The 25,397-nt window shown below is 41.4% G+C and overlaps 1 protein-coding gene across 5 annotated transcripts in view; it reads right to left on the bottom strand.

Annotated features, from left to right (window-relative positions):
- Positions 1-841, bottom strand: part of si:zfos-911d5.4 (uncharacterized) — a 46,302-nt gene extending 45,461 nt beyond the window's left edge. Inside the window, exons 1-2 of one of the 5 annotated variants that reach the window (XM_067245543.1) lie at positions 744-841; positions 157-291 (exon numbers count right to left, since the gene is read on the bottom strand). In XM_067245543.1, coding sequence (XP_067101644.1) covers positions 157-278 — 122 coding nt within the window. In that variant the 5' untranslated portion in view covers positions 279-291; positions 744-841. Of the gene's footprint in view, positions 1-156; positions 292-529; positions 562-730 lie in introns of those variants that run through there. The other 4 variants (XM_067245545.1, XM_067245546.1, XM_067245542.1 and 1 more) reach the window with 4 other exon arrangements.
- Between the last annotated feature and the right edge of the window lie 24,556 nt (positions 842-25,397).

Here is a 25,397-nt window from a genome sequence, read left to right as displayed (position 1 = left end):
TGATAGTCATGAAACATACCTCACAAATTGTGAAACATACCTCACAAATTGTGAAATTAATTTGAAGACATTCTAGTCCAATGCTTCCCTTTATTTTTAGCTATTAGTGAAAGTGGATTTTGAGTTATGGTATGGTATAGTGTGTTTATAACCTACCTGACATACTGCAGAAATTCATTAAATGTTTGAGTAGGTTGGGGGTTTTCTTCTTTGGTATCCTCTGCAGTTGTACCTGAGGCAATGTGAAACTGAGCTAGCCTGCTTCCAAGTGTAAACATTTTTGTACAGTGTCTGAAAGAACAAATAAGGTTAATTATTAGTCACTTGAAGTGAGACTCACTGCGAGCAAAAAAGGCTGTTCCAAAATGCAAACAACAAGTCTGTTAACTGTAAAAAATAAAAATAAAAACAACATCTCCACTACTGAGTTTGTAACAACGTCCCTACGCCAAGTGGGTGTTTGCTTAAACTATATCTTAGAAGATTCAAACCTGACAAACATTTGTGACACCTAATTTGCTTACTTAACTGTATTACTAACAGTAGCTACTATAATTTATACTTTCTCTGTAAGATTACAGTCAAATATCTTTGTTTTGACAACAGCCGTCGAGCATCTATTTAAACATCATAACAATGTTTCAAAGCGCGAGCCAAGACAAACTAAATAGGAGGAAACTCGGAAGATAAAATGCTAGCTATAGCTCTGTAGAACAAAAGGCGCACGAACATTAAGTTCTTACGTTGTGAAGTCTCAGTTTCAGCAAAATATATTTTTGTGTTTGAGCAGCTGAGCAATGAAATCATAAATGGGAACGCTCTTTCACAATCCCAAATCTCCTCTACCAACGGAGTGTTCCTGGAAGAAGTAAACAACACACCACGTGGAGCATCAGATTTCACCCAGAGAACAAAAATACGTTACCTTCACCTAGACGTCACTTGAGACATGCAGTGAGATGCCCTTTTAATTAATTTACTTTGCTGTTTGGATCTAAATATATCTATAAAGTTATCAACAAACATGATACGTATTTGTAAAAAATAATCACGTTGCTGTGTAAAACAATGACCCATAAGAAAAGGCATGAGTATGTTTGTGTGAATAATCCCACGTTTATGTGTCATATTTGAATACATTGTATAGCCTACCCTGACAAATGTGGCATGAACAACCACTGACTGATATGTATTAAAAGAATCCTAAGAACACACTCTTGAAATAGCATGTTGCTCCACCGATATAAATCATCATAAATGAGAATATGAATATGCAATAGCCCTACATCAAAACAAGTTGGTTTTGAGGTATTAACATTAACAGTAAGATTTTTATGAGACAAACACAAAACACAAAAAGTGTAGGCTGTATAATTTGCTCTATGTTTGCAGACACACAAGGACATACAATAAGAATATCTCAAACATTGCCATTACTACATGAGTGCAAAAAGAGGATATTGCAAAAAGGATGCAGAATATCTAATTCTTCCGTAAGTACAGGGAATGTCTCAAAATGGTGATATACAATAGCCTGGTCCTAACCAGACTCTCATACATTGCATTTGCAGAGAGTCTGGCCTCGCTCCATTGACAAGCGTTGACTTCCTTGTAGGCGGGTACTCTGTTGAAGTTTAAAACTATTGGATATGCCCAGAGACACTCTGATCTGCCATAACCAATCGCTAGCGTTCGCCTTAGCCAATTCCTTCACCACTACTGTAACAGAGCTAGCTGCCGTAGCTGGAAAATCAAACTGTTCCCGAACCCCGTGGGGAGGAGGGCCACAACATCATGGCCACCAACAAAACTCAGCAAAACTTGTTCTTGCTCCAGCTTTAGCTGTTGGATATTCGGCAGCGTTGCCACAACGGACCGAATGGCTTTGCTCGCATCTTTCTCCGCCGCCATTACGGAACTACAACAGAAACTAGCGCACGACATCAACGTCATCGTTCTCAGCCACTCCCTCTGTTCGCTGATTCGCCGGTAGAAAATCAACCTGAAAAATCTGACTTACATACCTCATGGCCAGACCTATGTACAGAAGCAAAAATAAAATTGAGCGGAAGTACGTAGGAGGGTAGAGCCAGGCTAGATATACAATATCCAGAATTCACAAAATGATGTGAAAGGGCTTAATATCAAAAGCAGATAGCCAAATCAGCTCATATGGACTCAATGAAAGTCAATAAACAGAAGCACCGGCTCTCATGACCTTCATTTCTGGTTGAGATGGGGTTGATAAAGCAGGCACACCCTCAATAAAACTCCAACAATTGAGTAAAATAAATAGATTAAATTAAAGCAGGGGCAATATTGGCTGAACTGTTAAAGGAATTCACAACAATAGCTTCTGAGATTTAATATTGACTCCAATCACCTCATAATACATATACAATCATCCTCATCTCTCAGCCTTCTTATCAACACCCAAAATCACCTTGTATTGGAACTTGTAAATTACTTGCATTTGAGCCACATTCATATCTCAGTTCCTAGTTTGTCCTTTTCAGTTGAATTCTGTATCAAATTACAATCTGTCTTGTCTTTGACTTTCTACTGTGTCTTTAATTACATCAGGCATTTCTCACATGGAATTGAGTTGCGGAAATGAAGAGGGGTACTAAGCGTGATTTCCACTTTGGCCTCATCTCTTGTCATCCTGCAACCTAAAATAATAATGTCCTCTCTATGCCTTTTTTGGTCAACAACTGATATTGTGAATACGGTTAACATTGAAACATTGCCTATGGCTATCCCGTGCTTTTCTCCTCATTCTAGCCTTGTTTTGCAGATTAAATAAAAAAAACAGTGTTTTCAAGCCCTCTGTGGCAGCCAAAGCCTGTAACCTACTATTGTGTAGGGTCAGGTCATTTCCTCCTAATGCACCCTGGAGAGCCCTCTTAAGTATCTGGCCTGACAGTGTGGCCTAGAAGGTGTCCTCTGTGGTGTAATCAGAAGAGGGCTTGTGAAGCTTATCTGCTTGAGGGCTATTCACTTACTAAGCAGTAAGAAGGACAAAAGAAATTGATCCAAATATTGGTAACGTTCTGTAAATGTGTGTATATCATATCCCTGTTCGGTCTATAAATGTTCCTAACTCAAGATACACAGAAACAGAAAATATACACATTTAGTAACTGATCAAAACTTACGACTGATAAAATAATGACAGAAAAGTATCCATCAAAGTGTTCAACAAGATTGAGGGCTATTTTGGAAGGCTTTTACCTTACTACTAAAGGTAAATGTTCATAGCGCTGTGACATCGCTGAACTGACACTGATCACAGAAAGGATTTCCCTTAATAATTAATATGAGTGATATTCACCATATGTTCCAAGAAGAAGTGAATACATTTATTCCCATTATATTGTGAAGAGTATAAGTAGCTGGGGCAACCAAATAGATTGACTTATTAAATCATGTTTAATCAATTTATGTAATTAGGGTTGCGGCTGGCCAACCTGAGAGGTCAGATCATGTCTCCTAACTCCATGTAAGAGGTATCCTTCCTGACAGACACACAGGTAGCCTGATTGACACCCTGAAACAAAAACAGAACAGAACAGATACTAAATTCACAGATGCCAAAGGGCTGTTAAAAAGCAGCAGTTATATTAACTGAAGAGGGGCAATCATGGGTACCTTTCATTTAACAGGCTTGCCACAGTAATTAGTTATACAGTCGGGAATAGTAAAGAGGTAATTGGCATGCTGAAGTTTAATTGTTCAATTAGCATTTCACATTGTGAGGAGGCCTTGCTGCCATTTCACATTGTTTGAAAATAATGTTGACCCCCCCCCCACCACCACCACCACACATTAGTTGTAATGGTCTGGTCTGCAATTAGAGAGAGGTCCTTCTCACTAAGTTGTTACCAGTGCAGACAGACCCCTATTGAAAAGTATGCGCTTAACAGCCTGGAACAGTTGTTTGCAGTGAATTGCAACCCCTCTCTACACTCAGCCATGGAACCTGCCTTGCTTTCACTCCCCTCAAAAATGACATGAATCATCTTGTTGTAGCCCCACAAAAACCTTAAAAAACGTTTATGCTGGGTTGAGGTGTTCTGGATAACTCAAATTATCAGTATGTATGCTACTGAAATAAGAATATATGAAAATAAAATGGTTGTCATCGAATGCCAATTACAGATTTAGAGACCTGTACAACTAAACGCCATTCCTCATGGCCACAATGCTATTCACTTAATAAATGTACAGTTCAGTCATACTACTTTCAACTCTCTTAATTGATCTGCCGGGTTCAGATAGGGACGAGGACTGGTATTTCATGTCTCTTTGTGGGACTCTCTTTCAGCTTCCTAAAGAGCCTGGTCAATGAAATTCTGTGTTCAGACAGGAATTACACTCCAATCTTGACAGCAGCCAGGAGACTAGGGTTAAATGACACATACCAGTGGACTTATTCTTAGCCCGACATAATTCACACAGACCACATATTTACGAGAGCTCATTCCACCTCTTGATAATGAGACCTATGCATTGGCACCTTTCTATGTTCACAAACCACTGAAAGACTACAGCTCATTCAAAATTCTGCAGCTAGATTATTAACCAAAACTAAAAGGAGAGAACACATTAGTCCTGTCCTAGCTACTTTACACTGGCTCCCGTTACCTTCAGAATTGACTTTAAGGTCCTTTTCCTCACATACAAAGCTCTACACGGACAAGGACCTAGCTACATTTCTAACTCCCTTATAAACTACACACCAGCTAGAACACTGCGATCATCAAATGCAGGCCTATTAGAGGTCACCAGAAGCAGTCATAAGAAGATTGGTGATTCGGCCTTTGTCAATTACACCCCAAAACTGTGGAACAAATTACCCATAAATATTAGGGAAGCAAACCTACCTTTTTACCGAAGCATTTAAGTAATTTTATCTCAGAAGGGTTTTACTACTTTTATTAGTTATAGATTTGCTATTTTAATTATTAATTTTATCACTTGTATTATTGTTTTTATTGATTTTATGTAAAGCATCTTGAGCTACAATTATTGTATGAAATGTGCTATATAAATAAAGTCTTACTTACATACTTACTTACAAATGCAGTTTTTCTCAAGATAATAACAAGGTAATTGTGTGGAGGATTCACCAAGGAATTTTGCTGAGGTTATGAATAATGTTAATTCATAATCAACTATCATACTCTTGTGTCAATTAAGAGATTCTTGACATGTATGAGACAACTTTGTTAAGATTAATTTACCAAGATTTCTGGGTCTGGTGTTTTTCAGTACAAATAGTTTAGAATGTTAATGTAGCTATGCATTCCTATTGCTTGTTTGTCAAATTCAAACTTTGCATGTATGTAAAAAAATAAAAATAAGCAATTACTCATTATGCATTTGTTATAATGCTGGGACATTATTCTGTGTATTTCAAAGATGGCTTTCCTAAAGAAACAACTGAATACAATTTAGTTTTTAATCTCATAATTTCTCTATTTGTCTATTGACACAACCATGTATCTGTCGAAAGCTGCAAAAAGAAATACCTGAGCTGAATGAGAATACAAAAACATTAAATTTTGTGAAGCATTACTCCATAAAGCTGTGGGAAATGTAATTCTGTGATCTCATTTTGTCCTGGTTTGAGGGGGGCTGTGGTTGGGAAAGCAGTGGATCACCAGCAGGTGCAATGCTAAAGACTTCAAATTATTCAACTAGGGTTAAATAAGTACACTGAGTCAGAGTTAGTTTTTTGAAGAAGAAAACACTGAACTCCATACACCCTCTCCTTGTAGGAGTAATTTTACATAAATAACTGACACATTTTTCCTGATGCTCTTTCAAACAAACAACCTGGACAGGATGGAGGTCAGGTGTTCTTGTTTCCTCTGGTTACACTAGACCCCCATGGAGCTTACATGACTCTTGAGCAGTTCAAACGGCTTGTTGTACATTCGGTCAGATTAAAGGGACATCGTTTGAGGCCAGATGGGAATAGGGGGAGGGGAGGTCTTGTCAAAGATTCAGGAGGGAGGCAGGAAGGGGGACCCCCCACCTTTTCTTCTCCAAGGGCCCTAAAGGGGGCTCACCAGGATTGCATGTCCTGTCCTCTGATGTGTGTGAGCTATGGTGCCCTCTAAGGATCCTTTGAAAGGAGGTTATGCCTTTATAGGGGCAATATGGTCAACTGGGTGGACCGTTTACACTGGTGGAAAAGATACATTTTACCCCTCAATGAGCACCATTCATCCCCTTGAAGGAGGCCATGGAGCCTACAGTAGAAGACTGATGTTGTTTTGGTATTCAACATGGAATTTACAATTTCATTTAGTAAGGTAACATGAACTAATGTTGGTCATACTTTTCCAACGCTGCTTTGCATAAGTACATACAGATTCCATTAACATTAATTAATCTTAACAAAGCTTGCTATTGAGATCACAGAGGCAATGGAATTCTTCAAAAACATTTTCATGAACGAGTTAAAAACTACAAAATGAAACTATTTCCAGCAGATACCTAATTCAGGTTTTCCAGAGAAAGCCATTTCATGTCATCGTCCCCCCTCCCCCAAACCCTTCCAAATTCCCCATATCATTTTTCTACACAGAGGAGCAATTGGTCTGTCATGGCTCAGAGGACACCGGCCCCCTCCTGGGCCCATTACACTGACAGGTCCTTCAACATCTGCCGGACAATGCTGAAGATGTTTTATGAGTCTGTGGTGGCCAGTGCTATCCTGTATGCTGTTGCATGCTGGGGCAGCAGGTTACGGGTAGCGGACGCCAACAGACTCAACAAACTGATCCGTAAGGCCAGTGACATTGTGGGGGTGGAGCTGGACTCTCTGGCGGTGGTGTCAGAGAGGAGGATGATGGCCAAGCTACATGCCATCTTGGACAGTGTCTCCCACCCACTCCATGACGTGCTGGTCAAGCAAAGGAGTACCTTCAGCGGAAGACTCATCCTCCCAAAAAGCACCACAGAGCACCACAGGAAGTCATTCCTGCCTGTGGCCGTCAAACTCTTTAACTCTTCCCTCTAAGGGTTAGTCTGTATGACCCTAGGTCACTAAACTGGACATTGATCATTACATCTTGCCATGCTTGAAATAATTGCGCAATATTCTGTGTAATACGCTGTGCAATATTTAGTTTTTCCTATTTATTATTCATACCTCCATTATTGCTGTTGCACTACTACTTATTACTTATACTATTATATTGCATTATTATACCGTATTATCATCATCAACCGGTAAACCCACTTGGTACTTCACACTTACTTATTTTAATTTTTCCTTTTACCCACCTGGAACTAAATTTATTTTCTGACCTGTTTTATAGTTTTATAGTGTATTGTATTTTATCTTTGCTAGTACTTTCTCCTGTGTGCACTGACGTAAAGGCGAGCTGCTGTAACAAAGAGTTTCCCTTCGGGGATCAATAAAGTATTTCTGATTCTGATTCTGATTAGCAGTAAACAGAGTCACTGGCCAATGAATCTGACAACTGTTAAGAAGTCCAGACCTAGCGGGCAGGTTTTTTCTGTGATAATTTGATAAATATATTAATTATGAATCAGGTTGGCAGCACAATCAGATGGTCAGACTTCCAGACGGGCCCTTTTGTGATAAGTCATCTTTGTGGACGGGCTCAGGTTTCATAACTGTCATCCCTTGGGCTCAGACCCTTATCAGCACCTCTTCCATTCACCGGGTAATTTCCTGTGTGTTGTAATTAAATGGAGGCTTTCAGATAGCAAGTGACTCTCTTTAAGAAGTGCCTCTTGGGTTTCAGGTGTGAGGGAAATGTTTTCATTGAAAGTGTCCACACTTTTAAGCACCTAAAAGGCACAATGATGGGATCCACAATGAATGTGTTAGACAATCTTGCTATTTTACTTAAAGCTGGTATAGGCAGTTTTGCTAACCTAGCTATTTTAGCTTTTATTCCAAACAATTCAAACCATAATACCACAAAACACATGAACGCGCTGCCTGACTACTTGCAGAACTGCCGGGAGACTAGTCTAGTTAGTCAACGAGAGAGAGCAGCAGAATTTTTTTTCACAAATGACCCCATGTCACATTCACATGTAAGAACACACACAACATTATCATAATGAACATAAATATGGCTAATGTTAGTACTCACTACTTTCAAGCAAGCATGTTAGTATTGAGAAATTCTATAATATAGTTTAAACCAAGGCAGTAATCATATTACGGTATATTATAAAATATTATTAAAATATATTCAAATCTGGTCAAAATGTAGCCCCCAATATATTGATATAAAAATAAAAATGTCAGGCAACCACGCACGCTGTCCGAAATTATCATTAAAAAAATATTCTCTATGTGAATTATATTATTGTTGCTTGCTTTCCTACAGGTACACTCTTGCACTTTTGAGGTTCATGTTGTTTAATTGTAATTTGTTTAACTACATACTCTTATGTTTCTTCTCATTGGCACTTATTTGCTTCTCACAATGCTTCATGTTTTGGCTGCCCGCCATGTTTTTGGGGCTATCGCGTTGTTTAGGATCATTGACCTATGCACTTTTGTAATGCTCTCTCTTGGAAGTCGCTTTGGATAAAAGCGTCTGCTGAATGAATGAATGTAATGTAAATGTAAATTCGTTCCCCGTTGACTACGGCCTTGGTTTAAACAGTTTCAAAATCAGAATTTGGTTTATTCGCCATGTACTGTACGTTACACAAACACGGAATTTACTGTGGCTGGAAGGTGCAGAAAATAAACATATACGGATCTTAAATTAAGTAAAAAAGTACAATAGTTTAACTAATTCTTAGAACTAAACAATTTAAAAATAAAACAATTTAAAAAATACAATATAAAATATATATAAGAATACAAATTTGCATGAGCAGCATGAGTGGGCAAAAGGTGGCTTGTGCGTAGTGCACAGTTAATGTAAATGGGAGTGTACTGCTCTGTCTATGTGTTGTGCTTCCTTGCGTTAAGAGGAGGAAAGGAGGCTCTTGGAAAGGAGCCAAACTCCTTTCCAAGAGCCAGGAAAAACGAGCCTTCTTGCTCCTTTATTGACTTCCTATTTTATCAGTCAAGCTGACAACATTGAAATGGAGTGAAACTACGAATAAAAAGAGAAAGTAGAAAAAGTGCGTAATAATAAAATACATTACATAACTGACATTATTAGCACACATGCTAACGTATGCGACAGTTGTATCGTGCAGTTGCAGCGATTGCATTTGACTAGGGCTGAACGATTAATTGCATTTGCGATTAATATCGCGATGGGACAGAACGCGATTTTGTAATCGCAAAGGCTGCGATTTTACTTTGGTCACGTGACAAGCGAGAGTAACACAGTTTGCAGACAAAGGATCAACTTTGCACGCTACACTGTACCTTGACCTGTACGATCATGGCCTCAGGCTCGACAGAACCTGAGACTACAGTCACTTTATCAATTTTGCCTTTAAAAAAAAGATGCTGCGCAGTGTCAAGTATTGTGCAAAACCTGCCTGGCTAACGTTGCTACCTCACGGGGCAACACCACCAACCTAATTCGGCCCTAAAAAAAACACCACAAGCCATGTACTATGCATAGCTAAAATTCTGAACACTAGTGTGTCAAATAAGCCAAATAACACCCGACATTATCACTGATCGAAATGTTTCAAAGCCTAACTCAATGTAGCCTACCACAAAATTACTCAAGCAGTAAGCGTTCATAGAAATATATGATACCCCTCGGTGATACACATACAGTAGGATCACTATGGCTGACGGTGCCATACTGTTTCTGTTAGGCTACTGACTGGAGGGTTTATCCTTGAGGGTTTAGGTTGGTTGAGGGTCAGTTCTATGGGCGTATGTGAAGCCCTCTGTGACATGCTTGAGTGTAAAAAGGGCTATACAAATACATTTTTCTTTTAAGATTTAACCTTTAGATGCGTAAGTTCTAAATATTTCCGACTGTCTCCACAGCGCAAGTAATTTTTCCGAAACGGTAGCTAGCTAGCTAGCTTTAGTTAAGAAAGTGCAACTTAAGCTTACGTTTCTAGTTTAGCTTTGATTTACCAAAATATTTTCGATGAGGTAGGCTACAGGCGGTATGTTCTCCTTAGTTTTTCTGAACTTTGTGTGTTATGTTGCTGACTGGAGATCAGTAGGCTAGTATATATCTATATTAATAATATATCATAATAATCGCATATTCAGACATCCCAAGTCTCCCGGGGAGTCTCCTGCATTTCAATAGCGGCTCCCTGACGCCCTAAATGGAAAATGTTGTTTTTCTTACATTTATGTGCCTTAAAATGTTTGATCTTGACTATATTTACATTTAGCAGACGCTCTTATCCAGAGCGACTTACAGTAAGTACAGGGACATTCCCCCCTAGTATGTAGGGTGAAGTGCTTTGCCTAAGGACACAACGTCAATTTGCACGGTTTGGAAACGAACCAACGACCTTCTGATTAATAGCCCAACGCCCTAACCGCTCAGCCATCTGACCCCCAGTTTAGTTATGACTAAACGTAACTAAACTGGCATCTGTGCAGTTTGAAGAGTTTGCTTTCACAGTCCTATACTGAATCCTATACTGGAAGTCTACTCTTGAACAAAATATGAATCACAGTAAAGTATTTTTTTTATTTATTTGTGGGGGCTTTAAGGATTAAAACATCAGATCCTGGACATGTTTGGTCTGTCAAAAATAACTATTTAGTTTGGAAGAAGCAAGAAACCATTGATAAACTCAGAAATAGCAAATGACCTGGTAGACCACCAAAGACCACTATGATGGATATTTAATTTATTTGTGAAATTAAATCAACAATACAATTAGTTGTGAAGATAAATGCATTAAGTTCAGAATATTTTTTGCTGTCAAGCCGATCAGAACAATTGTTAAAAGAGCAGGGCTCCTTTAAGAGATCGAGGCAGTTATTAGAATGCCAAGTCATTACAATCATCATCGACCGTGCTACACGTGGGACTTCTTATTTTGGTTTACCGTATTCAAATGTGTCCGTTTAGTTAAATGTTTGCATGCATCCAATCAGTAAGTTAAATGTTATGTATTAAGTGTTCTTAGTAGCTATATGCCACATTGAGTAAAAAAAATACTGTGTTGCATACTGTTTGGAATTAATGGTTAGCTAGTTATCTAATTCATCATACTGGGTTTGTAACTGCACTGGACGTTTACAGGTCGCGTTAAATATGGCTTGATATAATAATGCCAAGTTGTAATCGTGCAAGTATGTTTCGTTTTTTGTACAGAAAACACGAATTTTGTACATTACATATCAGTATGTAAGTATTGTAGCGTGCAGGGGAAACAGACAGAACTCAGGACAAAAGAGGCAGGGATCACATTGTCAGTTTGATAGCTCAAGAGCCCAGATATATTTCCTCGTGCGGACACGACAGCTACCCCGGGGTTGAGATGTCCGCCAAAACAAATAACCAGGTTGGTGAGACCCGTTCAGAACCAAACCCAACTGTCTGCCTACTCGTCAAGTTCAAAAGCCCGCATAGTTTAACCCTCCCCTCCCTTTCCTATCCCTTGGTCCTTTCAATCTTTCCACCTATTCCCAAACCAGGCTAGACATCTCCCCCAATTAACCAATAACAGTCGAACTTGTGTAAATCATTCCCGTTCTACCCCCAGCATTACTGTATCATTATGTTGGTGTAAATACTAGTTCTAACCATAACCTACCCTATCCCCCACCCTCTCTACCTTTTTTCCACGTGTACTTGTTGTTGCTCCTTGCTGCCTGAAGCAATGCCTTGTCCTTTAAAACCACTGTGTGGAATTCGTTGCAGGACAGGTCGAAGTTCACTGAGACGAGTAGCTCACACTTCATGAGATCCACCGAGCACCGGTTCCGTGCGTCACTCCACTTGCTGTTCATCTTGGAGAATATTCTCTCCACAAACCCTGTGGAGGCTGGTATGCTCAGAACATATGAGACTATGTTGAGCATATTTGGGAGATCAGCTGCCTGAAATCCAGCCATCCACTTGCCTACCAAACATTTATTGTTCCATTGATCCCCCTCAAGGAACTTCTCCACAACGATGTTCAGTGTGGTGCACTCATCGTAGAGGTGGTCCATGTTCACTCTGGCCATGAGGTGAAGCTTCTCACAGATCTTCTCCAGGTCATTGAAGGTGAGCTTGCCATGGAGAGAGAGAGGGGTAGAAGACAGTGAAGCCAATTGCTGTCAGAGAAGTCGAACCATTTCTCGATGTAGCTGAGGGCAGTGTTGATGAATGCAGTGAACTCCTCCCTTGCCTTGCCTGCATCAACTAGAGAGAGACGTTGCAGCTTTGTTTTTGTGAGGTAACCGTAGAACTGGTCATCCCGCCTCTGCCTTAGTTTGGCTTTGAATGAATGCATGATTGGATACAGCTCTACACATGTAGTAACACTGGTATCAAGCTTCTTGACAACCTCTTCAAAGAGAGAGAGAATGTTGTTGCAGAAGAGGAGATATACAGTTAGGTCCATAAGTATTTGGACATTGACACAATTTTCATAATTTTGGCTCTGTATACCACCACAATGGATTTGAAATGAAACAATCAAGATGTGCTTTAAGTGCAGACTTTCAGCTTTAATTTCAGGGTATTTACATCCAAATCAGGTGAACGGTGTAGGAATTACAATACATTTTATATGTGGCCCCCCCCTTTTTAAGGGACCAAAAGTAATTGGACAATTGGCTGCTCAGCTGTTCCATGGCCAGGTGTATGTTATTCCCTCATAAAGGGAGATCGTTATTTAATTGACAAGGAGCAGATAAAAGGTCTAGAGTTCATTTCAAGTATGGTATTTGTGTTTGGAATCTGTTGCTGTCAACTCTCAATATGAAGTCCAAAGAGCTGTCACCATCAGTGAAGCAAGCCATCGTTAGGCTGAAAAATCAAAACAAACCTATCAGAGAGATAGCAAAAACATTAGGTGTGGCCAAATCAACTGTTTGGTACATTCTTAAAAAGAAAGAACGCACTGGTGAGCTCAGCAACACCAAAAGACCCGGAAGACCACGGAAAACAACTGTGGTGGATGACAGAAGAATTCTTTCCCTGGTGAAGAAAAACCCCTTCACAACAGTTGGCCAGATCAAGAACACTCTCCAGGAGGTAGGCGTATCTGTGTTAAAGTCAACAATTAAGAGAAGACTTCACCAGAGTAAATACAGAGGGTTCACAACAAGATGTAAACCATTGGTGAGTCTCAAAAACAGGAAGACCAGATTAGAGTTTGCCAAAAAACATCTAAAAGAGCCTGTACAGTTCTGGAACAACATCCTATGGACAGATGAGACCAAGATCAACTTGTACCAGAATGATGGGAAGAGAAGAGTATGGAGAAGGGAAGGAACTGCTCATGATCCAAAGCATACCACCTCATCAGTGAAGCATGGTGGAGGTAGTGTTATGGCGTGGGCATGTATGGCTGCCAATGGAACTGGTTCCCTTGTATTTATCGATGATGTGACTGCTGACAAAAGCAGTAGGATGAATTCTGAAGTGTTTCGGGCAATATTATCTGCTCAGATTCAGCCAAATGCTTCAGACCTCATAGGACGGCGCTTCACAGTGCAGATGGACAATGACCCGAAGCATACTGCAAAAGCAACCAAAGAGTTTTTTAAGGCAAAGAAGTGGAATGTTCTGCAATGGCCAAGTCAATCACCTGACCTAAATCCAATTGAGCATGCATTTCACTTGCTAAAGACAAAACTGAAGGGAAAATGCCCCAAGAACAAGCAGGAACTGAAGACAGTTTTAGTAGAGGCCTGGCAGAGCATCACCAGGGACGAAACCCAGCGTCTGGTGATGTCTATGGGTTCCAGACTTCAGGCTGTCATTTACTGCAAAGGATTTGCAACCAAGTATTAAAAGTGACAATTAGATTTATGATTATGTTAGTTTGTCCAATTATTTTTGGTCCCTTAAAAAGGGGGGGGCCACATATAAAATGTGTTGTAATTCCTACACCGTTCACCTGATTTGGATGTAAATACCCTGAAATTAAAGCTGAAAGTCTGCACTTAAAGCATATCTTGATTGTTTCATTTCAAATCCATTGTGGTGGTATACAGAGCCAAAATGATGAAAATTGTGTCAATGTCCAAATACTTATGGACCTAACTGTACCTCCACAACATCGCCATCATTCTCCTGTACTCCGGCCTCAGTGGTGAGCTTCAGCAAAGTCCTGATTTGTTTGGGGCACTCATCTCTCATCAAGGACTTCAATGCCGACCAGCTTTGCAGGAGTCGTGAGATGGCAGGGTTGAGGGACAGCCATCTGGTAGTGACATGCCGCAAGACTTCTCTGAACTCAAGGTCACAGAACTCACAAAACTCCTTTAAAGCCTCTCTTCTTTTTGCAGATATGGAGAAGAAGCTGTAAACTTTAAGAACCACATTTTCTACATCTACACTTAGGTTGTCAAGAGCATGCTTGAGCGTATTGTGGACAATGTGTGCATGGCAGTTACCCTGAAGTAAGTGGTTATTTTGTTGTTTCAGCATTGTATAGACAGAGTTGTGGACCCCAAAGTTCACATTTGCGTTGTCTGCGCTGAAAGCAGAAACTTGCTCTATTTTCAAGCCAACAGCTTCCAACGAGTCCAGCAGACACCCCACGATCCACACTGCTGATTCATCTGGATTTTCGACAAAGTCGATCATCTTATTCACCACACCACATTCTGGTGTGAAGAATTGGACTGCCACTGGGAACATCTTTCTGTTGCCTTTGTTGGAGGCATCTGTCTGGATGGAGAAAGGTAGAGGTGTTTCATCCTTCTTCAACATCCTGACTACGTCTTCCACTGCCTTTGGTGCCAGCACATCCTTTACTAATGACTCTGCCTTGGTTCTCCCACAGAAGATTTTTTTGGCAATCTTTGAGTCTGGCAAAATCTTTGAGGTGAGCTTCTGTGCACAATCGCTACTATTGTAGCTCAGGTTGTGCTTTACAGTGTGGTAAACCTGAGTCAGCTCTGCAGCTGTTACCTGGGAGGAAGGAAGTATGAAAGAAACAATTAAATATAAAATATATATTATTAAATAATTGTTTGTACTTATATATGATCATATTTAGGCACAGACTGGAAATGTATGCTCATAATATTCAGAGATGTATGGCTATTGCTGTAACAATATAGGCTTTATTCTAGGACTTAGGTATACAGCCAGTTTTAATAAATAGCTAATAATAACTGTTTGTGACTCCTCTCTCTGTCTGCTATCCTCTGCTTTCCTTGTTCTCTTGTTGCAGAATTGTGGGTAGAGGTGAGGAGGGTGTTACTGTGATCTGGCTCTGTGTGTCCCATACACTTTAAGAGAGTGCTGGTCACAGACATCTGGGAGACCCTTCTCCACACACCATGTTTTTAGTTGTTATGTTGCTGTACTTTCTTCAGTTGTGATTTAATAAATTATTTTTGTCAAGTGTTGACTCACCATCCTTCAAATATGAACAACTTTAGGTCGAGCCAGGTGCCCTCTGCTAGCTAGGCCAGTATACTAAAGTAATCTTGTCATTTGTATGCTAGCTTTACAAATTAAATAGAATTTAACTAATGTTATTACATGATGACTAACTAATGTATCTAATAAGAGTACACACATTTGCCCACAACTTACCGTATCTATCTCTGGGGAAGTCTGAGGTAACATAAATTGAGCGATTCCACTCTGCATCCTCTGTCCTTGCGTTGCCCTGACGTGATAGTCCCCTTCTGAGTGCTGTTTCAGGTCTGACAGGCCACCATGGGCGACAGAAAATATCCTGTGGCAAACTTTACAGTTTGCCTTGAATTCGTTTCCCATGACGGGACTCACCCACTCGTTCTCCGTCTGCCATTCACTTCTATATTTTGAAAGCCTCTTTCGTTTGACAGGCGGACATGTATGGAAGCAAATCGTTACCAAAATTCAAATGCAAATGCTTTTCCAGAAATGCATTAGCATTTTAAGTGTGGCTGCATTATTTGACTCATAAATAAAATTAGTAATCAATCATCCTATTTGCATTTTAATTTTCTTCTTCAAGAGTGCTCAATCTTTCACTTAATTAAAATGAAAAAGAAATAGACATTTGAGATTTAATTTTCAAAACATGCCCCAGCAAATAGATACCAAAATTCAATTTGAAATGTAAAATTTGAAAATTAAAATGCATTTCCAGAAATGCATTTTCATTTTAAGAACGTGGCTGCAAAATCGTGACCACAATTCAAATTCAAATGCATTTCCATAAATGCATTTTCATTTTCAAGAACGTGGCTACAAAATCGTGACCACAATTCAAAATCAAATGCATTTCCAGAAATGCATTTTCATTTTAAGAACGTGGCTGTAAAATCGTGACCATAATTCAAATTCAAATGCATTTGCAGAAATGCAAAATGAACGAAAAAGCATTCTGAGCGGCGCAGCAAGTGACGTCAGTAGCCGCTCTTCTTCAGCTCCCTGCTGACCGAGCTACCCATCTTGTTCGGTAGGGGGCGGTGTGCACATCTGCATTGCATTACATTGCAAATGTGCCGGGAAATTGATTGAATTGCCGGGTTTTTAGAGGACGCATCACAGACTGAGCAACTTGATGTCAAACAATGACTAAAACAGTGGCAGAGCTACTATTAATGTGTAAATCTGTGACGGCAGAGTATGCAGCCAAGCTCTCTATGACTTGTTCTACTCGGTCACGGGCATCAGACTCAGATATATTATTAGATTCTACCTGTTCAGCTAATTCTAACAGTGTTTGCACAATTTGAGGGAGCGCCATGGTCTGTGATGCGTCCTCTAAAGCAGCGGTCCCCAACCTTTTTTGCGCCACGGACCGCTTTCATGTTAGACATATTTTCACGGACAGGCAGAACGGACTGGGAGGAAAGATAGGCCCTGGACAGCTGCGCTGCTAATGCATGTACATTCTGGGTTTGATGTGATCCTAGTTAGTGACTTCCACAGCTAATGCGAGCGCGCGGAGCGCGCGAGAAAAATAGTTTAGCTGATTTGAGCGAAAAATAGTTTTTGGAGTTTTATGTAGCCTAAAATAAACAGCCGTTTTTTCAATTGACCCATCTTTAAGTTTCTTAGCCTGGTTTTCCATCGTTATATTGTTACTAGCTAGCTTTCGATGTGTCAGTCCCACTGTTGCGTGTGACTATAAGCTACGACAGTGACACCCGAAGTGCGTTCCTCATAGATCCAAGATGGCGCCGATGATGGCTGCCTCGGTCGTTAGGTGCGCTCTTTTTTGTCTTGTTTTGTCTGTTAATTCAGTGTTCTGCCAAGATTTCCGGGGTTCTCTAACTAGAGAAGTACTTCTAAACATCAGGACTACAACTCCTGTGGATTTATTTCCCACTTTTCTGCTTCCAGCGGCGGAATTAGTGGGAATTATAGTCAAAGCCACCCTCGGCTTTGTCCTAGCAGCGAAGCGCCGTAGGAGAGGCAAACGAGCCGGTGCTCTGGTGCGACTCCGTCGGCGTGGGGCACGCACAGCGTTACCGGGGATATTTCTCTCCAACGTGCGTTCACTGAGCAACAAACTGGATGAACTTCAGCTACTGGTGTGGAAAAACAGAGACTTTCATTCATCTTCCGTTTTGTGCTTTACGGAGACATGGCTGAGTGAACTGATCCCAGACTCTGCGCTACAGCTAGCAGGTTTCAAACTGCTGAGAGCGGATCGTAACCCTGTGCTCTCTGGCAAAACGAAAGGCGGTGGTATTTGTTTTTACATTAACAGTGGCTGGTGTGAAGATGTGACAGTGATTCTGCAGCACTGTTCTCCTGATCTGGAATCATTTTTTATTAACTGTAGATCTTTTTACTCGCCACGAGAGTTTGCATCATTCATTCTGGTTGGCGTCTACATGCCTCCGCAGGCTAGCGTTAACGAGGCTCAACGTGTGCTCGCCAGCCAGATACTGAGTGTGGAGCATGAAAATCCGGATTCCTTGGTTATTGTGCTAGGCGACTTTAACAAAGGCAATCTCACTCAAGAACTCCCAAAATATAGACAATTCATCAAATGCCCTACCAGAGAAGGAAACACCCTGGATCACTGCTACTCTACAATCAGCAAAGCATACCATGCGGTCCCCCGAGCAGCACTGGGTCACTCTGACCACGCCATGGTCCACCTGATTCCTGCATACAGGCAGAAGCTAAAGCGCTGTAAGCCTGCTGTGAGGACATCAAAACAGTGGACCAGTGAAGCTATGGAGGATCTGCGGGCGTGCTTGGACTGCACTGACTGGGACATGTTCACGACTGCTACCAATAGTCTGGATGAGCTCACAGAGGCTGTGACATCATACATCAGCTTCTGTGAGGACTGCTGTATACCAACACGCACCAGGGTAAGCTACAACAACGACAAACCCTGGTTTACAGCTAAACTCAGAAGGTTGAGGTCAGAGAAAGAGGCCGCGTTTAGGAGTGGGGACAAAGACAGTTTCAAGGAGTCAAAGAACAGGTTTAGCAAGGCGGTGAGGGAGGCTAAACGACTGTACTCAGAGAGGCTAAAACACCAATTCTCTGCAAACGACTCTGCTTCTGTCTGGAGAGGGCTCAGGCAAATTACCAACTACAAGCCCAGAGCCCCCCACTCCACTAACGACTCCCGCCTGGCCAACGACCTGAATGAGTTCTACTGCAGATTTGAAAGACAATTGGACAGTCTTGAACTACCCCTTCCCACCCAGGAGGCCTCCCACCTCCCCCCCTCTACAGTGACGACTCTCTCCATTCAGGAGGGTGAAGTTAACAGACTTTTCAAGAGGCAGAACCCCCGCAAAGCAGCTGGGCCGGACTCTGTCTCTCCAGCCACCCTCAAGCACTGCGCTGACCAGCTGTCTCCGGTGTTTACCCACATCTTTAACACCTCCCTTGAGACATGCCATGTGCCAGCCTGTCTCAAGTCCTCCACCATCATCCCTGTGCCCAAAAAGCCAAGGCCAACAGGACATAATGACTACAGACCCGTCGCCCTGACCTCTGTGGTAATGAAGTCTTTCGAGCGCCTGGTGCTGGCACACCTTAAATCCATCACTGACCCTCTACTGGACCCCCTGCAGTTTGCCTACAGAGCCAACAGGTCTGTGGACGATGCAGTTAACATGGCCCTCCACTTCACCCTACAGCACCTGGACTCCCCAGCATCCTATGCCAGGATCCTGTTTGTGGACTTCAGCTCTGCCTTCAACACCATCATCCCCGCCCTGCTTCAGGACAAGCTCTCCCAGCTGAACGTGCCTGATTCCACCTGCAGGTGGATCACAGACTTCCTGTCTGACAGGAAGCAGTGCGTTAAGCTGGGAACACAAGTCTCTGACTCCCGGTCCATCAGCACCGGATCACCTCAGGGCTGCGTCCTTTCTCCTCTGCTCTTCTCCCTGTACACCAACAGTTGCACCTCCAGTCATCCGTCCGTCAAACTCCTGAAGTTTGCGGACGACACCACCCTTATTGGGCTCATCTCTGGTGGAGACGAGTCTGATTATAGGTGGGAAGCGGCCAACCTGGTGACCTGGTGCAGCCAGAACAACTTAGAGCTCAATGCTCTTAAGACAGTGGAGATGGTTGTGGACTTCAGGAGGAACACAGCCCCACTCACCCCCATCACCCTGTGTGACTCCCCAGTCAACACTGTGGAGTCCTTCCGCTTCCTGGGCACTATCCTCTCCCAGGACCTCAAGTGGGAACTGAACATCAGCTCCCTCATCAAGAAAGCACAACAGAGGATGTACTTCCTTCGGCAGCTGAAGAAGTTCAACCTGCCAAAGACAATGATGGTGCACTTCTACTCAGCCATCATTGAGTCCATCCTCACCTCCTCCATCACCGTCTGGTACGCTGCTGCCACTGCCAAGGACAAGAGCAGACTGCAGCGTATCATCCGTACTGCTGAGAAGGTGATTGGCTGCAATCTGCCTACCCTCGAGGACCTGCACACCTCGAGGACCCTGAGGCGAGCGAGGAAGATTGTGGCCGACTCCTCCCACCCTGGACACTCCCTGTTTCAGTCACTCCCCTCCGGCAGAAGGCTGCGGTCTATCAGGACCAATACCTCACGCCACAAAAACAGTTTCTTCCCTTCCGCTGTTGGCCTCTTCAACAAGGCCAAGGGACCACACTGACTCAAATGACTTATTGCTTAAAACACACTGCTTTTGCACTGCACCACAACATGGTATCTTGTACATTTGTATTTTTTGTAATATTTGTATTTTTGTATTTTTATATTGTAATTTACGGCAACTTATATTTATCCCACTTAGTACTGCTAGTTTATGTACCCTTAGTATAGTTAGTCCACATATTTAAATTTTAGGTATATGTTTATTGTATGCACCTTCCTGCCAAAGCAAATTCCTTGTCTGTGCAAACTTTCATGGCGAATAAATCCCTTTCTGATTCTGATTCTGATTCTGATATCCAGTTCAGGCCTATTCCATAATTTTGTTTGATTGCTGTCACGGCAGAAAATCCCGCTTGATGTTGGAAATGGAAGCAGGGTTTTCAGTGCTTTAGTGGCGATCTCAGGATAGCCTTCATCCAAAACACCGATAGAGTTGTTGTCTCAAACAGGCTTCATTGAGTGGTAACTATCACTTGTCATGTGTCAAGAGGAAGAGACGCACATGATACCATTCAATAAAGCCCACAAACTTGCTAAAAAATGAGTAAACACACGTCTTTGCAGAGCTTTTTTGCTCAGGGGAAAAGGCCCGCGGAGAAGGAGAGAATCAGGTCATTTTTCAGAATAAAACGTCTTTCAGACTCTGATAATCAATTAAAAGGAAATAATGTTATTAATTCTTTTTTGTGCGGCCCGGTACGAAATGACCCACGGACCGGTGGGCACCGGTTGGGGAACGCTGCTCTAAAGACCCGGCAATTCAATCAATTTCCCGGAACATTTGCAATGTAATGCAATGCAGATGTGCACAACGCCCCCTACCCAACAAGATGGATAGCTCGGTCAGCAGGGAGCTGAAGAAGAGCGGCTACTGACGTCACTCTGCTGCGCCGCTCAGAATGCTTTTTCGTTCATTTTGCATTTCTGCAAATGCATTTGAATTTGAATTGTGTTCACGATTTTACAGCCACGTTCTTAAAATGAAAATGCATTTCTGGAAATGCATTTGAATTCGAATTGTGGTCACGATTTTGCAGCCACGTTCTTGAAAATGAAATTCTGGAAATGCATTTGAATTTGAATTGTGGTCACGATTTTGCAGCCACGTTCTTAAAATGAAAATGCATTTCTGGAAATGCATTTTAATTTTCAAATTTTACATTTCAAATTGAATTTTGGTATCTATTTGCTGGGGCATGTTTTGAAAATTAAATCTCAAATGTCTATTTCTTTTTCATTTTAATTAAGTGAAAGATTGAGCACTCTTGAAGAAGAAAATTAAAATGCAAATAGGATGATTGATTACTAATTTCATTTATGAGTCAAATAATGCAGCCACATTCTTAAAATGCAAATGCATTTCTGGAAATGCATTTGCATTTGAATTTTGGTAACGATTTGCTTCCATAGACATGGGCCGAAGGTAGGGTTATTAGCCGACATTTTTAAAAGCCCCGCGTCGAGTCTGCGTAACCATGGTAACAATGACGTTGCTTGACTGACTGCCTGTCATTCTGATATTCAAGAGTTTCACGAGACAGACGTATCAGAATGACAGGCAGTCACTGTCACTCAACGTCATTGTTACCATGTCTCGTGAAACTCTTGGTTTTATTATATTATTTCTCATGTAGGAGCATGTGAAACGACGTAAGCATGAGCGTAGGTTTAGCACGAAAATACGGGACATATTGCGTCCCGTATTGACTCAGTACGGGACGGTAAATTGTATTGTTCAATACGGGACGGTCCCGTATTATACGGGACGGGTGGCAACCCATGCGTCTGGATTGCGTCCCGGGGGGGGGGGGGGGGGGGGGGGGGGGAGGGGCTATGAAATGAGTCTCTGCAGGTTGGGTTGTCTGCATATTAAATCGCAATTGCAAATTAATCGCGATTATCTTATTTTCCGAAATCGTTCAGCCCTACGTTTGACTATTTAAAACATCAAAAAAACATAATCAAAGTAACAATAATTCATTGTATTTCAGTAGTATACATATTATGATCGTGTAAAACTTACAGTCACTGCTTTCTACAAGATTCACACGACAGATTGAAAATACATTAAACTTGACAGTTTGCTATGTGACAGTAGACAGTTGCTATGTGGACGATGCCTGGTTTGTGTACTTTCCAAACATCCTTTGCTTCCCGATCTCTGTGGGCGTCAAAATAAAAGTCCCATTCACCGTTGACACTCATATCAAACACATTAAATTACGTGAACATACAAACGTTTCAAGTTAGAGTTACCCAACACATAAAACATATTATGGGCAGAACAAAAACATATCATGGGCATAACACACCCCGTCTGGCATTTAATGCCACTAAAGATAACAGTCCTCCCTTCACCTTTGACCTTCCTTAGGCAGAAGGGTCCGTGTACCTTGTGGCCATTGGTTTTTCTATTTTGCAACCCGTGATGACAAACGTAAAATAGGGCCGTAAGATCGTTTTGTCATTTTAGTAACTCAAACACACATTTAAGTATTACGGCTTGTTTTTGGTTGTTTCGGTTTTTTTTGGAATAATGAAATAAACATATAACACAAATGGTATAACGAGCCATTAATCGTTGTTTTGATTATTCCATATCCTTTATGCTGATATCTGCAAAAGATGAAAAATAGGCTCGTAATATCGATTTGTCCATTTCGGATGTCAGAACCAGATGATGGGGAAATGCGTGGTTTTCGTTGTTTTGTTTCATTTTTGAATAACGGAATAACCATATAACACAAATGGTTTTACGAGCCATTTACTCGTTTGTTTGATTATTGAATATCCTTTATGCTGGTATCTGCAAAAAATGAAAAATAGGCTCGTAATATCGTTTTGTCCATTTTGGATGTCAGAACCAGATTATGGGGAAAGGCTTGGTTTATGTTGTTTTTTTTTCATTTAGGAATTACGGAATAACTATATAACCCAAACGGTATAACGAGCCATTTACTCATTTGTTTGATCAGCCGTATTATGCATACTGGCACAAGTGAAAAAGAGAGAGGGGGAGAGACGTGTAATGATTGGGGGTGTTATTACTTGCGAACACCAGAGGGCAGCATCGACTAGCTTTTTTTTTTATCCTGTGATCTGTAGGCCTACAATCTTGACGACATAGCAGCAGGTTCTTTAGTAGAAGACACACACACACCAAACTGAAGGCACATGTTGACCGCGTTTGCTAGTTGCTAGTTAATATATATTAGAAACATTACAAGACGGGGCTCCAGGGTGTGTTCAAACAAGGCCAAAAGTGCCAGACGGTATCAGTTGAAAAAGACAATCACACACCCGTGCAAGAAACACTCCCCAACCCTCAGCTCTGTTGTACGTTTTAAGTGCATTGAGGCAATCATAGTGAGCAAGTTGAGGTCATGTGGGCTACCTTTGCAGTTTACATAGAAAAACAACTGACAGAGGCACTGTTGTGGATACTTTTTTCAAAGTTCTGATGTCCAAATTCAACTTCTTCAAAGTCCAAAAACAGCACGGAGCAGCAATGAGAGGGTTCCCAGGAAAATCTGATTTCCTTTGTCTGTGCTACACCTTTTATATGCAACAAATTACACCCCTGAACTTTTGAAACAGATCTATTGGCCTACTACAATTGTAAATATCCAATGACTTCTGCTCCAATTGGGCCTTGATGCAATGCCATCTAATATTTTCTGCTGTTTCTGCCACGTTTTTGGGGACTAACAAGGGACCAAACCAGTACCTTGTGCCCAGTTCCTCTATTCTGTCCTACTACATGTGTTTTCCAACACCAGTTGCAATCAACCCTGGGTTATAGCCCTTCACCATTGCATGGTGCCATTCATTCTTCACAGGTCACACCCATCAAGTCAAAGTGAATATTAACTGGTCCAACTCCATGTCCAAGCCCATGGTATCTATGGAGGAATACAGTCATCACACTTGTCGAACCCTCCCCACACAAGTCCAATGACTTAATAACTTTCGTGTAGGCCCATACATAGCAGTTTGCAGACATACAACACAGATGAGAATCAGGAGAGTGAATTCGAGATAATGGTACTCGGAGGGTGTTGCACTTTTCTGCTTCTCTTTTCTCCACTCACTTCTTTACCTTCTCACGCTTTCCAATTGTTTAAACAAGTCTCTATACTCTATTCTCTCTGTATTTTGCACAAAAAATTACTGTGTATATAAAACATTCCGGCATATAAAAGGGAGTCAGGTGGCTGAGCGGTGAGGGAATCAGGCTAGTAATCCGAAGGTTGCCAGTTCGATTCCCGGTCATGCCAACTGATGTTGTGTCCTTGGGCAAGGCACTTCACCCTTCTTGCCTCGGGGGAATGTCCCTGTACTTACTGTAAGTCGCTCTGGATAAGAGCGTCTGCTAAATGACTAAATGTAAAATGTAAATATAAATACACGTATCTCCACACTCAGATCCTGTCACCCATCCCCAGTCCGCTGCTGTTTTCAACTAACCTATATACTACAACAGCATAATACAATTCCTGAAATTCAGTTATGGCTTTTGATTTTGGAAAGCCACCCCAGGATTTCAGTGGCCCCATCTGGCCACTCCTATAGAACATTTCTAGGGGTGCCACTGCTTTTGCCTGTTAATGCCTGCACTGCAGTGAAAAAAACGATATGACAACAATTATGTTTAATGTAACTGGCCCCTCTAACAGATCCTCTGGCCCCAATATAACAAGCAGAACAGCAATTTTCTTTCAAAGGACATTTTTAAATTGTGTATAACAGGGAATGAATTGATGTAGGCTAAAACGTGTTGTACATTGATCGATGTAAGGACAACAATTGTATTGTCACTACAATGGCCTTTTGCAAAATTGAATAGATTTAAATGTAATGTTTGTAAATGTAGTTAACTCTACATTTAATCCAAACTGAACAAAAGTTACATGAGAAAAAAATATTATGTTTTTTTATAAATAAAAAGGGAAGATTTGCTCAATGATTGCCTTAATGCACTTCATTAAAGTTCAGGGGTGTAATTTGTTGGATATAAAAGGTGCAACACAGACAAAGGAAATCAGATTTTCCGGGGAACCCTCTCGTTGCTGCTCCGTGCTGTTTTTGGACTTTGAAGAAGTTGAATTTTGACAGAATATGATCAGAAATTTGAAACTAGAGAGGGTACAGTTTCTGGGGAAATTGTAGGGTGTGCTTGCTTGCGTCGGTTGCACAGGGGTCCGTTTTTTAATAACATTTTT

This window comes from Osmerus mordax, chromosome 10, assembly GCF_038355195.1.
Source record: "Osmerus mordax isolate fOsmMor3 chromosome 10, fOsmMor3.pri, whole genome shotgun sequence".
In the NCBI taxonomy this organism is placed as follows: Eukaryota; Metazoa; Chordata; class Actinopteri; order Osmeriformes; family Osmeridae; genus Osmerus; species Osmerus mordax.
The sequence above is the reverse complement of the archived record's forward strand: the minus strand, read 5'-3'. Positions and strand labels throughout refer to the sequence as shown.